The following is a 16,249-nucleotide window of genomic DNA, read 5'->3' as shown; positions in this document are numbered from 1 at the left end:
AAAGGTCTTCTATCGGGTTGAGGTCAGGGCTCTGTACAGGCCAGTTAGGCTCCTCTACCCCAAACTCGCTCATCCATGTCTTTATGGATCTTGTTTGTGCACTGGTCCAAATCATCCTCACAGTCCAAATTATCCGAACAGTCTTAAAGCTCACACCTGAGAACCATGAGGCAGGTTTCCTTGGCACCTGGTTACCCTGCACAACTGCACAGCTGTAGGTAACTAGCTCAACTTCAGGAACACTGCGCAGTTCAGGAAACCACTCTTCACAAAGCTCACAGTCCATAATCCTGTAAAAGCCAGGGAAATGGCCAGTATTTGAGACCCTAAGTGAGCTGTCTCAGGCAGATCAACGTCTAGTGCTCATATTCTAAAAGCACACAGTCAGCAGGAATGAGATCAGGGTCATTATTTGCTAATCCCCGGGACAGTTGCTCTCTTCCAGTCTTATTCAGAAACTTCCCAGTGAGTGAGAATATATCTTTCTCAAGACTAGATCCCTTTGGTGAAGTCCTGCAGCCAGTTCCAGGTCCCCTTCTGGTCTCCAGCCCTGAGACATCAGAGAACAGCAACACAATTTAAGACTTGCCTCAGAGGGGTAATAGCACCCCCTAAGGCTAGGAACTCTCCTTCATGGGGAAATATAATCTCTCCAGGGCTTCAGACTATTTAACAGCTTCCTCAGCCACTGTCTGGGTACACCTCACCAGGGATTGGCTAGGCCCTGATAAATATTCAGGTTGGTTATCTGAATTCTCCCTCCCTACGCTCTAGAAACTTCTTCTAGAGGCAAAGGGAAGCAATCAAACTCAAAGCCTGTTAAACCCTGAACAGACCAGTCCAAATAATCGCTGTTCCCTTAATTATAGAAAGAGACAAAAAATAAATTTACCTAGCAGCCTAACTAGTAGGGTGCTACATAATGTTTTTTTTTTCTAAAAAATATATGTACACAAATGTTTTGCCTTTTTTTTCTATTTTAAACTGAATGGGTTGTTTCACAAGGTAAGGGTTCACATATACTTTAAATCAATCGTTAAAACAATCATCATTGAAGGCCAATGTTGACAAACATAATAACATAATAATTCCAAGGACTTTACCTGAACACACTTTCCCTATAGTATCAGATACATTTCTTGTTGAAATTGTAAAGTATGACAACTACCTGTATATCCCCTCTGTACAAGTGTCAATGTATCTGATTTGTTACTTAAATCTAATATCTAACTTTCAACAGGGAGGTGCAGGAGAGCGAGGTCCACCAGGGGTGTCTGGAGTCCGAGGACTTAGAGGAGACAAGGTATTTAACATGTGAATTATTAAAACTTGTAATAACCTAACAGTACTAAGCAACACAAGCATTTTCAGAGTGGTTAGTAATGTTAGCCCACATATATCTCTCATGATAAATGGTAATGGTCAGTGGTTGGGGACACAGCTCGAGGCCCTTCTAAGCAGATGTATGGAGTCTACATGGCACATTAATAATTTATGCCATTTATTCTATCATCATTCATAAAATAAAATAAAGAAACTCTTTACGCTCATGAATATTTTCTAGCATGAATAGTACACGTATTTATTGGTTTATAAAAATATTTCTCACTATTTTTCTATTTTTTTCTTCCAAAGGGTGATCCTGGACAGGCAGGAGATCAAGGACGAGATGGGCCTGCTGGGCCTATTGGAGATCCAGTAAGAGGCAAATCTTTGTGACAATACTTGGGCTTTGTTTTGTTTTATTGTAAACCTAGATAACAATCAGTACTGTGCTAAATGCTGTGTAATGTTCCTCAGCTCAGTCTTCTAGGTGGGCCCAGGCATAATATTAGTTGATGCTTCCATTTCTGTATCACCATCACTTCCTCATTTAATACAAAACATCAGAAGCACCCTACAGCTTATGGATTGGGGAAGAAGTTCTGGGAATTATGTTTTAAGCAAAAATGACCTGGGGACTGGATCATGTGGTGATGGCACACATGCTTATAACTATCTCTCCTATCCTAGATCAATTCATATTGGGTTGACAGAAGGATAACTCTTAAAGTGAATGTAAACCCTCCATACACCCAGTGAAATTAACAGCCTCAGATGATACACAGCGATGAACCAAATCTCCCTACATAGGTTTTACATCCATATCTGCTGTCTTCACATTTATATACTGTTTAGAAAGTTCAGGTCAATTTCTCTTCCTGTTTAACACAGAGTGTGATGTCTTGGCATACAGCAAAGATAGCTAAAATTTCTGATTGGAGGAAAGGCACACACCCCCTCTCCACAGAGTCTCTCAGAGGTGTTTTGTAACAGGACCAGCACCCTCTTAATCTATTTATAGCAACCTCCCCTGACAGAAAAGTCAGACTGCTTTTATCTGATGTGTCTGAGAATTTGTCAGGAGTTATCAGGCTGATAACAGAGGAATGGTTCAGGAGAGAGCTACAGGACTTAGCTCTTTGAAGAGAGATAACAAAACACTGCAGATATATGTTCCCAGCTCAAATTTATTGAATCGGGTTTACATCCACTTTAAGAACCTTAGAACTCTAACCATATAGTGAAAAAAAGTATAGCATTGCCTTCCTAAAACAGAAGGTATTAACATCTTCCACCATAACCCAGAAAACAAAGTATTTATTCCTCATTTATGGACAATGGTCATATCATTCATTACTTAACCATAATCACTACCGCTAGATCCAAAACCACTAGTACTAGTCATCTATAACAAATTATATACACTGATTTGTTCAATGTAAGGCCTCGTACACACCAGCGGACAGTCCGATGAAAACGGTCCGCCGGACCGTTTTCATCGGACATGTCCGCTGGGAGATTTCGGTCTGATGGTTGTACACACCATCAAACCGAAATCCGCACGGACAGACAGCGCGGTGACGTGTCCGTGCCATCGCCGCGACGATGACGCGGCGACGTGCGCGACGCTGGAAGGTCAAAGCTTCCACGCATGCGTCGAAGTGATTCGACGCATGCGAGGGATGGCGGCCGGTCGGACATGTACGGTGAGTCTTTACAGAAGACCGAACATGTCCGACGGACAGGATTCCAGCGGACATGTTTCTTAGCATGCTAAGAAACATTTGTCCGCTGCAAAACGGTCGGCTGGACAAATGTCCGCTGGAAACCTGTCCGCTCGGCCGTACACACGACCGAACATGTCTGCTGAAACTGGTCTGCGGACCAGTTTCAGCAGACATGTTCGGTCGTGTGTACAAGGCCTAAGGGAACCACAAATCCATCCTTTAGAATACTTCCATCCTAAAACAAAATGTATAAGTCATCATTTTGTCACAAATTCAAACAACAGCAAGCACAGATTATAGAGATTAAGTCTACCGATAATCACAGAATTAAAGTGGATGTAAACCCACATTTTTTTTGTTATTATTTTGATATCACAATTTACAGTATAAGATTTCCTATCATTTGTGCCCAGTCTTGCCACACAGAGTTAATCCAGCTCTGAGCAATCCTCTTACATTGTTCAGGGAAATAAAACAGACTTACAGAGAAAAACCTTGGTCTGTTCCGCCCCCTTGCTGTGAGTGACAGGTTATTTACATATCTAATGCACTAGCTTCAGACAGGCATTATTTTTTTAATTCCCACCCCCACTCCTTTTCTGAAGTCATGTGGTTACTTTTCTGGATTTTGATTGGATGTTAGTGATCATAGCAGAATTCAATGTAAGAAATGCAAAGGAAAAAATGCATGTTGTCAAGGGGAGTATAGAGGTGGGCGTAGAGTCTACTGACATCACGACTCCACCCACCGAGCTCCAGACAACAGACCCACCCACAGAATCTGCAGTTTTTCAGGTCTTATAACAGACAGAGGGGAGCCATTTGACAGGTAAGAATACATGCAGGAGGCATCTATATCCTTATAGATCAGCACTAAGGCAGTTGTTAAAAAGGATGAGAGTGGGTTTACATCCACTTTAAGTAAAACAGCAGCTCTAAAGGACATTTAAAAGGTCACCTATTAGTTGAAATAAAGGCCCAAAATTCTAAATGGTAACAAATGAAAGGCAGGTCTTATTAAGTTAATAAACAAAAACAAGGGGGCCTATTAAACTCTTGGGTTTACCAACACTCAAATTTCCTGTCCTGGCTCCTATTTTTTAAGTTTCCGCTCACTTTCTGTTTTTTTTTTTGTTTTTTTTCAGTTGGTGTTATACAGAACACCCTCACCCTATTGAAAACTATTTGGATTTTTAAAATAAGTTGTATATATATTATATTCCATCCCTGTGTTGTCCGCCACAGCTTCTAAAGTATGATCTGTCCATAAAGAAACATAATATAAATGGCTGCAATAGGAAAATGCCACAAGAGAGGCAGTCATGTGAGTTTGTCCCATGTACAGGTAGTCCCTGGGTTACAAACAAGTTTCTGTAGGTTTGTTCTTAAAGAGAAAAGTAAACCCAATTTTTTTTATAAAAACCCCTGCAAGACAAAGGCATAATGAGCTAGTATGCATAGCTTACTAGCTCATTATGAATTACTCGCAGCGGTCCTCGTCTCCCCTCTGACAGCTGTAATCTCGCCTGGGGCTTTCTTCCAGGTATTGCTGTGATTGGCCGGAGCCGCGATGACGTCACTCCCACGCATGCGCGTGGGAGCCACCAGTAACGGCACATCTAGCTGAAGCAACGACACAACGTGCCATTACTTCAGTGCGCATGTGCCGATCTATTCGGCACATGCAGACACAGGGAGATATTTCCTAAACTAGAAGGAGTACAACTGGAGGGATCCGTAGTGAAGAAGGATCTGGGGTTTTTGGTAGATCATAAGCTCAATAATGGCATGCAATGCCAAGCTGTGGTTTCCAAAGCGAGCAAAGTCCTTTCTTGTATTAAGAGAGGTATGGACTCCAGAGACAGAGATATCATTTTGCCCCTGTACAAATCATTAGTAAGACCTCATCTGGAATATGCAGTTCAGTTTTGGGCACCAGTTCTCAAAAAGGATATCAGGGAACTGGAGAAAGTGCAGAGAAGAGCAACCAAACTGATAAGAGGCATGGAGGAGCTCAGCTATGAGGAAAGATTACAGGAACTGAGTTTATTCACTCTTGAGAAGAGGAGATTAAGGGGGGATATGATCAACATGTACAAATATATAAGGGGTCCATATAGTGAACTTGGTGTTGAGTTATTCACTTTACAGTGATCACTGAGGACACGGGGGCACTCTTTACGTCTAGAGGAAAAGAGATTTCACCTCCAAATACGGAAAGGTTTCTTTACAGTAAGAGCTGGGAAAATGTGGAATAGACTCCATGCAGAGGGGGTTCTGGCCAGCTCAGTAGATTGCTTAAAGAAAGGCCTGGATTCTTTCCTAGATGTACATAATATAACTGGGTAGTAACATTTAGAGGTAAAGTTGATCCAGAGAATATCTGATTGCCTTTTAGGGGATCAGGAAGGACATTTTTCCCCTGCTGTAGCAAATTGGATCATGCTCTGCTGGGGTTTTTTGCCTTTCTCTGGATCAACTGTGGGTATAGAATTGGCTATATGGGATTGTATGATTTTATTATTATTAGTTTATTTTTTCAACCTGACTAACTATGTAACTATATATACAAATGTTTGAAATTAAACTAGAGTGTAGATGTTGGGCCTTGATTTTACAAATATGCGAAGTTATCAGAAACAATCATAAGTGATTTATTAGTCAGTGTGTTCCTGGAACCCTCCTGATAAAATAGTACATAATCCTTTTTTAGGTTTTATCTCATTGTAATTCCTATTAGTCTACTTCAGAAATTCTTTCACTTTGACCTTATTTCCTCCTGATGAATACTTTTCAATCTGAACATTATTTTATATAAACACTGGCAGCTGTCTTCTCAGAACCTAAAATAAGAAGATGCAGTAGCAAAGATGTAAGAGAAATGAACCAGAAAATAAGTCAGACGTGGCTGCAGGACAGAAATTGGCGTTTCTCCATTATAATAACAATGGGAATCTGTGTATATCATTGCAATAACAGAAAATCTCAGAGTCTGTCCAACTGGAAATATACTGTTTAGACATGGCTCTGAAGCTGCAGATAATAAATGAATACCATGTCAGGAGGCATACAGGCCAGGTTGGCGTGTTTTAGATTTTTTTTTTTTAGTGTTGGGTTGCTTTTATATAGCAAAGATAAAGTTATTTTAAGGAATTGAGTCTTTGAAAGATTCCTTTTTTTTGTGTCTATTTTTTTCTATTATCATATTCTATTGTGTTCTATTCTACTCTGTTATTTTCTATTCTATTCCACTCTTTTCAATTTTTTTTATTTTCTATTCTATTCTGTTTTATGCTATTCAATTGTTAAAGCAGCCTAAGTAGGAATCGTCGTCTTATTTCACTTTTTTTTTAACTTACTCCATCTATTGCAATATGTTTCCATTTCAAATTCAAATTAATTTTCAAATTCAAATTTGTTTTTCAAATTCAAATTCGTTTTCAAATTCAAATTCATTTTTGAATTTGAATTCATTTTTGAATTTGGGTAATTATTTTTGTTATAATTTATTTTGGATTTGTTGAAATTCAGTACTATTGTGATTCAGAAATTTGAATACATCTGAATTTTCTAACAACGACAATTTTGTCCCAATTCCGATTCATAACAAAACGATGTCCAGATGTCTACTGGGAATATTCACCTTCTCTATTTGCACTGGTGCTCAATGTCCACATTACAGAAAAGGATGGAAAATCCAACATTTTTAAGCTGTCACAGGAACAGAAGTTGAGGTGAAAAATTAAAGAAGGAACACTTATTCTGGTGGCACCTGTCTAAGAGGGCAATTTCCTCCACCTTGGAGACAGGATGTGAAGGGAAATCTACCCAATAGGACACAGACAACAAAAAATAAACATGGGTTTTATCTCTTCCCTACTCTATGAAAGGGATGTATATTGTCACCCTACTTATATGCAGAGTACATCATGTGAAATACCAGGATTGAGGAATCACAAGCTGGAAAAAGGATCGCAGGGAGAAACATCAACAACCTGAGATATGCAGATGATACCACACTAATGGCAGAAAGTGAAAAAAAAACAAAGAGTCTGTTAATTAGGCCCCTTTCACACTACTGCAACTTCAAAGTCGTGCAATTTTACCGTGATTTTGCGGTGATAAAAGGGAATGCCTATGTAACTGGCATCAAAGTTGGACCAAAGTAGTGCAGGGACTACTTTGAAGTCGGAACGACGGAACGCCATACTAATAGGAATGGCTGTCATTGGAAATCATGGGGAACGACTTGTCATGCTACTTTGCAGTCCCAAATCGTGGGACGAGTCGTACAAGTTTGAAAGGAGCTTTAAGAGTAGAGTGCAAAAGCTGGCCTGAAATTGAACATTAAGAAAACTAAGATCATGGCAACCGGTCCCATCACTCCTTGGCAAATAGAAGGAGAAGAAATGGAAAAAGTGACAGATTTTATCTTCATAGGCTCCAAGATCACAGCGGACTGTGACTGTAGCCATGAAATTAAGAGACGCTTGCTTCTTGGGAGGAAAGCAATGGCAAACCTAGACAACATTACAAAAAGCAGAGACATCACCCTACCAACAAAATGCTGTATAGTCAAAGCTATGGTATTCCCAGTAGAAACCTATAGGTGTGAAATTTGGACCATAAGGAAGGGTGAACGCCGAAGAATTAATGCTTTTGAACTATGGTGTTGGAGAAGACTCTTAAAAGTCCCTTGGACATCAAGAAGATCAAAGCAGTGAATCCTGAAGGAAATCAACCCTGAATATTCACTGGAAGGACAGCTTCTGAAGCTGAAACTTGAATACGTTGGCCACCTAATGCGAAGAGAGGACTCATTGGAAAAAACCCTGATGCTGGGAAACATGGAAGGAAAATGGAGAAGAGGATGACAAGATAGATAGCCCCCGGGAGGCAGTGGAGGACAGAATAGCCTGGCGCTCTATGGTCCATGAGGTCACGAAGAGTCGGAAATGACTAAACGATCAAACAATAACAACAACTCTATCAAAAACTTCTTTAAAACATTGTGGCTATGCATACATTTTAACAGGAACAACTTATGAGACTGGTTTCTGAACATGCCTGTATGAAAAAGGATGGTAAAGAAATTCTGTATCAACCAATCAAATTTTAGCTTTCATTCTATAGCATATATTGGAAATACAACATGAAATCTGGTTGCCACTTTAAACAGCCAAACTTTTCTTCAATCTAGTTTTCATCAACCTATCTATTTCTTTAAAGAATTGTTTGGTTAAAACTTTTTGGCACAGACATTTCTCTGATGGGATAATAGAGTAAAGCGATGAGGGGGACATCTTCTGAATGCAAAGCAGGCACATCAAGAAAGTATCAATCCAGGTGTATTAAAGTAACGCAAAGTGTTTCTGAGTGCAGTGGTGCTACATGGATTTCCCCATCATTTGTGCCTAGTGGGCTCAATAGGATATGCTGGGCAACATTGATACTTGATATTTTCCCTGCTAATCTTACATCACTCTGTCACTACGCCCTTGCAATTAAACACAGAATGACAATCTGTATTACGTGTACTTACAGCAGCCACCGACCTATGCAACCTCTGGTCCCCACGTCAATGTGTTTTTCATGGACATACAAATAAACTCCCAAAAATGGCACCGAACCACTGCTTAGTAAACAATGATAGCGAGTTTTATCTTTAGTATAGGTGACCTTTTTTATATATAGGTGTGGGTGGGGGGCACATATCTCATCATCCAACACTCAGTGTTGATTTTCTAGCAGATTTGTGTTGCTGATATCTTTGCATTGAAGTCTCAAATTGCTGTAGTCAACTAGGTTTCTGTAGACACAAGTATCACAGATTTTGTACCTGTGTTTATTTTTCAAGGTAGACGGTGGTAGAAAGAAGCTCAACAACAGGCAAACAACTGAATACAGAGTTAAAATACTTATATAGGTGCAGTTTTATCTGAAAAAAATATTTGTAATTCTGTACAGCCAATCCTGTGATCCAGACCCCCATACCAGGCAGCATAGCCAAATCCAAAACACCATCTGCCAAGTGGCTTGACGAAGAACAGACCCCATCCTGCTGATTGGACCATGAAGGAGCAGCAGCACAATCAGTGATAAGTCACTATCACTCTGTTCTCTCACATTGGTGCTACATCAGAGCCTCTGGCTTCCATTTTTTTCCTCCCTAGGTTCTCCTTTTCAGGGAATTAGAGAAAGATGATATCAAGGATTAGCACTTAAATATGCCTGCTCTCAGGAGGTTCATTGATTGTTCCATATTTGCAGTGCTCTCATCAAATCCTGGTACTGACTCACCTAAATCTACTGCCTGGATTGCAAACTTTTTTTTTTTTTTTAAACGCACCTTATATTAGAAATGTATTCCTTTTATTCAAAGTGTAACTAAAGGCAAACTTGTTTTTAGTTTTGGATAGAGTGGATATATTTGTATTGCTGCCTGTGCCCTTCTCTATTTTTCCTGTTTACCATTAGCATTAAAAGTTAAAGTAAATGAAAATCACAAATTTTGAAAAGTAAACAAAAGAATGCTGATGATAGAAAAGTCATAAAAAAACAGCATGGGGTCCCCCTCAATCTATACTAGGCCCTCTGGGTCTGGTATAGATTTTAAGGAGAACCCCATGCCAAAATTAAACAAACAAATGGTGTGGGGTCCCCCCCAAAATCCATACCATAGCTTTATCGGAGAATGCAGCCCAGCAGGTCAGGTAGGAGGTGGGCGAGCGGGCACCCCCTGAACTATACCAGGCCACATGCCCTCAACATGGGGAGGTGCTTTGGGGTGAGGGGGGCTCTGGCCCCCCACCCCAAAGCGCCTTGTCCCCATGTTGATGGAGACAAGGCTCTCTTTGCCATAACCCTGGGCTGTGGTTGTGGGGGTCTGCCGGTGAGGGGCTGAATGAGTATGGGGTACTATGTACCAGTTGTACTATGTGCCAGCTGCCAGGCCCATATCCCCGTATTCTAATTCTGTATATCTACCATACTTTTGGATGACTATAAAATAAATTAAAGACAAAAAGGATTCCAGCACTTTAAGGGCCAGTTCACACCAGACGCAGTTTCGTACAGTTCCGTTCGCATTTTTTCTGCACTAAGGGCCAGTTCACACCAGACGCAGTTCCCGTTCAGTTCCATGCGCATTTTTTCTGCGCTAAAAATGCAAGCACAGTGTTTTTCATGTATTCCAATGGCTCTAGTTGGCTCTAGTTCACACCATGCAATCAGTTTCCGGTGCATAAACTGACCAGAAACTGACTGCATGGTGTGAACTAGCGCCAACTAGAGCCATTGGAATACATAGAAAAAACACTGTGCATGCATTTTGTGCAGAAAAAATGTGCACAGAACAGAACTGCGTCTGGTGTGAACAGGCCCTAAAAATGCATGCACAGTGTTTTCCATGTATTCCAATGGCTCTAGTTCACACCATAAAGTCAGTTTCCGGTTCAGAAACTGACTGAATGGTGTGAACTAGAGCCATTGGAATACAAGGAAAACACTGTGCATGCATTTTGTGCAGAAAAAAAGCGCACAGAACTGAACGGAACTGCGTCTGGTGTGAACTTAATCCACTTGTTTATGGATTTTAACAATTTCCTACATTATCCAAAACATAACTTATATTTTAAGGTAGTTTCAGATATACTTTCAGAAACGTAAACTATATATTTAAGGTAATTTCAGTTAGGTTTATTACCATACAAATTGTAAGTAAACGCATTAAAACTCCAAGTGAGCATTGGCGGGGCCTGATTTCTGATTGCTATGCGTTACTGCACTTAGAACAGTCATCACACTATGCATTGTTTCATTAAAGAAAGAATGTGTATTTGTATTAGAACTGGGCCAAAAAAGTCTGTGTGCAATTAAGAATGCATTCTTTCCCAACACCATTTTCTTGTTCACAATGCCTAAAGGACCAAAAGAAAAAAAAAGTACTGTTTTGTTATGTAGGCATTTCTATTTGGTATGTTTTTTTCCTCTCACACCTCTCTTCAAATCCCTACTGTCAATTTCTTGTGGACATTTTCCTCTGAATCCTCTCCCCTCTTACTCACTACACTCTTCTTATCCAGCACTAAGTTCTAGTTCTGTTGAACTGCAGATAACCTAAGTGAATCAGTAGAATGTTTTCTTTTTTAACCTTATCAGTAAAACTTGTGGTTTTCCTGGGATGACCCAGTTCTCAGGATCTTTTTAAACTCTCTTAGTTTTATGTTCCTTATGTTGCTTGATATTGCCTTGGACGCAACCTAATGCCTTTTTACTCTTTTTTTTAGGGCGAATCAGGGCCAGAAGGAGCCAAAGGCTACAGAGGAGATGAAGGACCCAGTGGTCCTGAGGTAGGTAATTAGAAGAGCTGCATTAATAAAAATGCACCAGACTCAATTATTTTAATATATAACACACACATAGAAGAGGTACATTGGCATGTCAATGCTGAATTGCTCAACTTTCCATACCACCCAAGTTTCAGAGTTGAGAAAGAGAGACATCTTTTACCACAAATTACGTAAGCTGCCATACCCTTTCCCTTCTATACCCCCAATTACAATGACCACAAAGAGTTAATGCCAAATATTTCTCCATTAAACCAAGAGTTCTTTAACATTTTATTCCAAGGGCTCAAATAATAAAAAAAAAAAGTTACCATACTGGGACTCCAGAAGAGACTTTTATTTAATCAAAATGTCATTGCCATACAATTAAAAACCAAATAAACACACAAAAAGTAATTAATGCAGCTCTGAATTTATCGTAAATCATGGGGTATCAACATCATGGGGTATGGGCAAGGGATGCATATGAGAGCCTTTGCAGAACATTAGCTAAGCTAAGGTGGTATGTTGCTAGCAAGCTACCTACAGCCTACCTACAGTCTTACTAGCTGATTCTGTTTCACACCGGCTTTCCATATGTCAGTTTTTCCTCCTTCCATTGGAGCCTATGGGCTAGTGGACGTTAGCGGATGATCATCTTCTGACATCTGCCTTCGTTACGTTCTGTTTTTTTCTTCCGTTTAAAAAATGGAATAGATGAAAAATGGAAGTTAGCGAACTTTCCTCCAGAGCTTAGTAAATGGCAGGAAGTTCTGCTGACTTTCATCATCCAATCATGTGCAAGCAAAAATGCTGTTTTTTTTTTTTCCTTGCATGTGATAGGGTATTCTTGCAAAGTGATTCTCACTTATTTACTAAGCTCTGGAGCAAATTCCCTTGAAGCATGCAACTCTACTTGCAAAGTGCACAGTCGATTTGCCTTTAGTTAATCAATCCCTATGACATGTACAGAGTAAATGCACATTAACACAATTACATGGGACAGAGTAAATGCAAGATACTGTGAACAATGCAGGACGTTATAATATGGAACAGAATGAATGCTGACTGACACTATGATATGTACAGATTGGAGGTATGGAGTGAGGTATGACACAGGAGAAAATGCAGTTTAAGCTAAAGAAGGACAGCTCTCCTAATGTGAGAGACTGCCCCTTTTATGAGCCTATAAGAGGGTAGGGAGGTGGTTAGACGTGATTGTGGGTTTGTCAGATCTCAGCATGATATGACTATGGTCACGTGCAGGAGTTGTGCAGGAGTTGTTTTAAACAGATTTCGGTTTCAAGTGTTGAAAGATGAACATTGCTGATAGTTAAATTTTTTCTCACTGTAACCATTCCACTGGACCTCTAAATTCCGAATGTCCCTGTTTTCTCTGCATAGCTATAAAAAGGTGATAGTTGACAATGTTTCATCCTCAACAAAGTTTACATGTGACGTACAAAGAGAATGTTATACGCTATGTGCTTCATGTACTATACTTTAGAAAATTACCACCAGATTTTGAAGCAAGAATTTAATTCTCCATGCCATCTTTCATGATGGGTTCCATGCTGTGTCACATGTTGTGCCTAAGTACAGTGTACTCTGATCGATGCCATATTTCAAGGGACAAATGTCCAAAGTGAAACTTGATGAGCTGCTTTTGATTCCCGCTGGACTCCAGCATGTGTATTAAACTAGAATCATCTGCAGCTGTTTCCTGTGTCTCCTCTGTTTCCCATTAGCAATAAATCCTTTTTTTTTTCTTTCATGTCTTCTTATTTTTGGCCTTATTATTTTATTGCTTAGGGAACAAAAGGACTAAGAGGAGCTAAAGGACTACCCGGAGAGCAAGGACTAGCAGGCGAGAGGGTAAGTGCGTTAAATAGAGAAGGATGATAAATGTTGAAAATCTTGGAATGCAGCTGTGTTTAATGCTTGTTATCATGGTTACAATGTACATATATAGCATGGAATCCTGTGAACAATTAGATAGGGACAGTTCAGTGTGCTCTTATATACTGCTGCAATTGCGCACATAAATAGATAAAGTAGATGTGAGTGCAGGTTTGGTGGGAAAGACCCAACTTTTTAAAATCCAGAAAAAGTTGGCACCGTTTGGCCCAAATATGGATTTGCATGTAGTGCGTGCCCCACATTTATGTACCTATTTTCAACAGCTACCAGTACTTGAATCTCTTGCCCACACCAACCTTTGTCATGTGGAGGCACATTAGAATTCAAAAGTGTCTTAGACACTCTATGAATTCCCTTAATTGTCTTTTGAAGACATTACATATGAACTAGCTGTTTGTTTCTTAAGACCAATTGAGCCCGGTATTTGTGCTGCAAGCATAGCAGCACCAGTCATACTGGAAAAAGAAAAGCATTCCCACTAATTTCACAAACTTTCATTAGGACCATTTTTCAAAATAATTTGTCTCAGAATGTTGACTGCATGACACCTTCCAAGATGTCATCAAAAACTACCAGCTGACGCATACGTTCTTTAGCTAGCCAGCTAGTAGTTAGCACTTCAGCCTTGCAGATCTTAGGTTCAAATCTCGACCAGGGACCAGGACACTGTCTACAAGAAGTACAGGCATGTTTATGCATATTCTTCCTGTGCTTGTGTGGATTTCTTCCCACACTCCAAAGACATGATGGCATGTTACTTGGCTAAAGTCATTGTGCCTAAGAAGACTGCCTAACCTGCTAAGTGCCCTAGGAGAAAAGGACTATAGAAATACAAACTAAATGTTAAAATTGTGCATCTGGTGCAATAATAAATATACTCCAATAACTCTTAATAGGGAAAGGCACGTATTCTTTATGTTAGCCCCTGGTATAAAGTAACCTATCCTCCCCCTCACCATAGGCCTCTCTATAGGCATACTCACTTGTACCCTGCAACCTTGGATTGTCTTCTTTCTGAACTACAGGGCTACACATGTGATTCCTGTAGACAATCTTTTATAGGGGCTTCTCCTGGCTCATTAAAATAATGTGTCTTTGTGTGAAACATACCAAACCAGCTGCATGCATGGGGGGGGGGGGGGGGGGGTCCGTTATGTCATTTAAAGATTCTTTTATCAGAATGGCATGATATGAAAATGACCAGCAACGTGCAAAATAGTCTTTTATCAGTGGAATAAGACTACCACTGACCAGCATCATAAGGGCTATTAGGGTAGGGTAGAAGGACACCACTGACCACCAATTTAAATGTATTAGAAGTGTAGCATAGCCTGTTGGTCACCAAAGCAGAGTGCTGGGTATTAAAGTAAATGTCACTGTGAGGAATCAAGCCTCGTACACCCGCTCGGTTTACTTGGCAAAAACCAGCAAGAAAACTGCTGGCAGTGCTTGCTTGCTGAGTATACCATGCAAGTGTACGAGGCTTTCAGGTTTCTCGTCAAGAAAACTGCCTAAAATCTCGACGAGAAAAATAGAGAACCTGTTTTTCTGCCGAGAAACCCAAGAGTGTGTATACTTACCTGTCGCTGTGGAAACCCGCGTATGCTCAACATGACTTTGACGCATGCGTGGTAGCTTCCTAGGCATAGGTAGGGTGCAGCAAGATGGCGGCGGCATCGAATGTGACGAGCGCATACTCGTCGTACACAATGATGTCACCGCGTTCTTGCCTTCCAAAAGAACCGCGGTTCTTTTGAAAGGAGTGTCTGCACATTCGGGTGGCAAGAGATTCTTGCCAAGAATCTCGTCAGGAAAAACTAGGTTTTTTTTCTGACGAGATTCTGGCTTGTGTGTAAAATATTGTATGGAATCCTATCATTTATAGCTATTCCCTTGTAGAGGGACGAGATTTAACTTTGTAACAGGTGCTGCCCTACCACAATGATTAGCAAATATATTGTTTGTTTTTATAAGAAGGCTTAACTTAATTTGGTTTTGAAACCTGGCTTGCTGCTCTCTGCTTATTTGTTAGGTATCTTTTTCATTTGCACTAGATTCCTGGCTTGCTGCTCCATTTTATCCATAACCCACTTTGTAAAGTCCAATGGAAAGTTCTTTATAGTTGTTGGAGATGATGGTCACACCTGACTCATCTACATCATGCTTGATATCTATTATCCCATGGATAATTGGTATGCAGACTGAACCAATGGCCTGAACTGGTCTAGTTTATTTTTTTTCTTACCTCCCAGACCTATCCAGCATTATTTCCAAAAAAAAAGAAAACCATTTAACACTACAAAACCCTTTTTTTGCCCAGTTTTTGGGGTATATATTCAATGAATGTGCCAAGTTTAGGCTTTTTTATCTCTAGGTGTTATCAGTTTATGATTTTTGAGCAGAAGTTCTTTTTCTAAGTTTCAGGAATTTTGAAGTGATCATTATGATATATAAAGTGTTGAAAATGTTATTGTTAATGTACATCATTGTCTAACATCACAATTCTATTATTAGGGAGATGATGGCCCCCAAGGAAATGGTACCGATGGATTCCAAGGGTTCCAAGTAAGTTTTTAGAACCCGACAAGGTAAACATTACCAGAGACAATAGTCAAGTATTTACATCAAAGGAAGGGTCTTACAACAAAATCTTTATTATATCTACTACTTTATAGTTGATGGATTATAATTGACATTACCCATAACTCTGAGTTCACAAAACATATTAAGTGAGTGAGAGAGATGAGATACAGGCCCATAAAATGACATAGCAGGTATGCACTTTGGAGTTTGACTTACTGACTAACAGACCAGGTTGTAGTAAAAACAGGGCTGTGGGTTGGGCAAGAAAAAACTTTAAGATGTATTCAGTATGATATATATTTGACACTTTTGTCCACTTCAGGGTTACCCCGGAGGTAGAGGCGATCAAGGAACTAATGTAAGTCAATA

General features: G+C 39.9%; 1 protein-coding gene across 1 annotated transcript in view; it reads left to right on the top strand.

The window, feature by feature from the left end:
• Positions 1 to 16,249, top strand: part of COL6A1 (collagen type VI alpha 1 chain) — a 69,752-nt gene that overhangs the window by 33,608 nt on the left and 19,895 nt on the right. Inside the window, exons 19-24 of the mRNA XM_040357614.1 lie at positions 1,241 to 1,303; positions 1,636 to 1,698; positions 11,339 to 11,401; positions 13,190 to 13,252; positions 15,812 to 15,862; positions 16,203 to 16,238. Of these exons, the coding sequence (XP_040213548.1) occupies positions 1,241 to 1,303; positions 1,636 to 1,698; positions 11,339 to 11,401; positions 13,190 to 13,252; positions 15,812 to 15,862; positions 16,203 to 16,238 (339 nt within the window). The remainder of the gene's footprint in view (positions 1 to 1,240; positions 1,304 to 1,635; positions 1,699 to 11,338; positions 11,402 to 13,189; positions 13,253 to 15,811; positions 15,863 to 16,202; positions 16,239 to 16,249) is intronic.

Source organism: Rana temporaria, chromosome 6 (assembly GCF_905171775.1).
Source record: "Rana temporaria chromosome 6, aRanTem1.1, whole genome shotgun sequence".
Taxonomy (NCBI): Eukaryota; Metazoa; Chordata; class Amphibia; order Anura; family Ranidae; genus Rana; species Rana temporaria.
The sequence above is the reverse complement of the archived record's forward strand: the minus strand, read 5'-3'. Positions and strand labels throughout refer to the sequence as shown.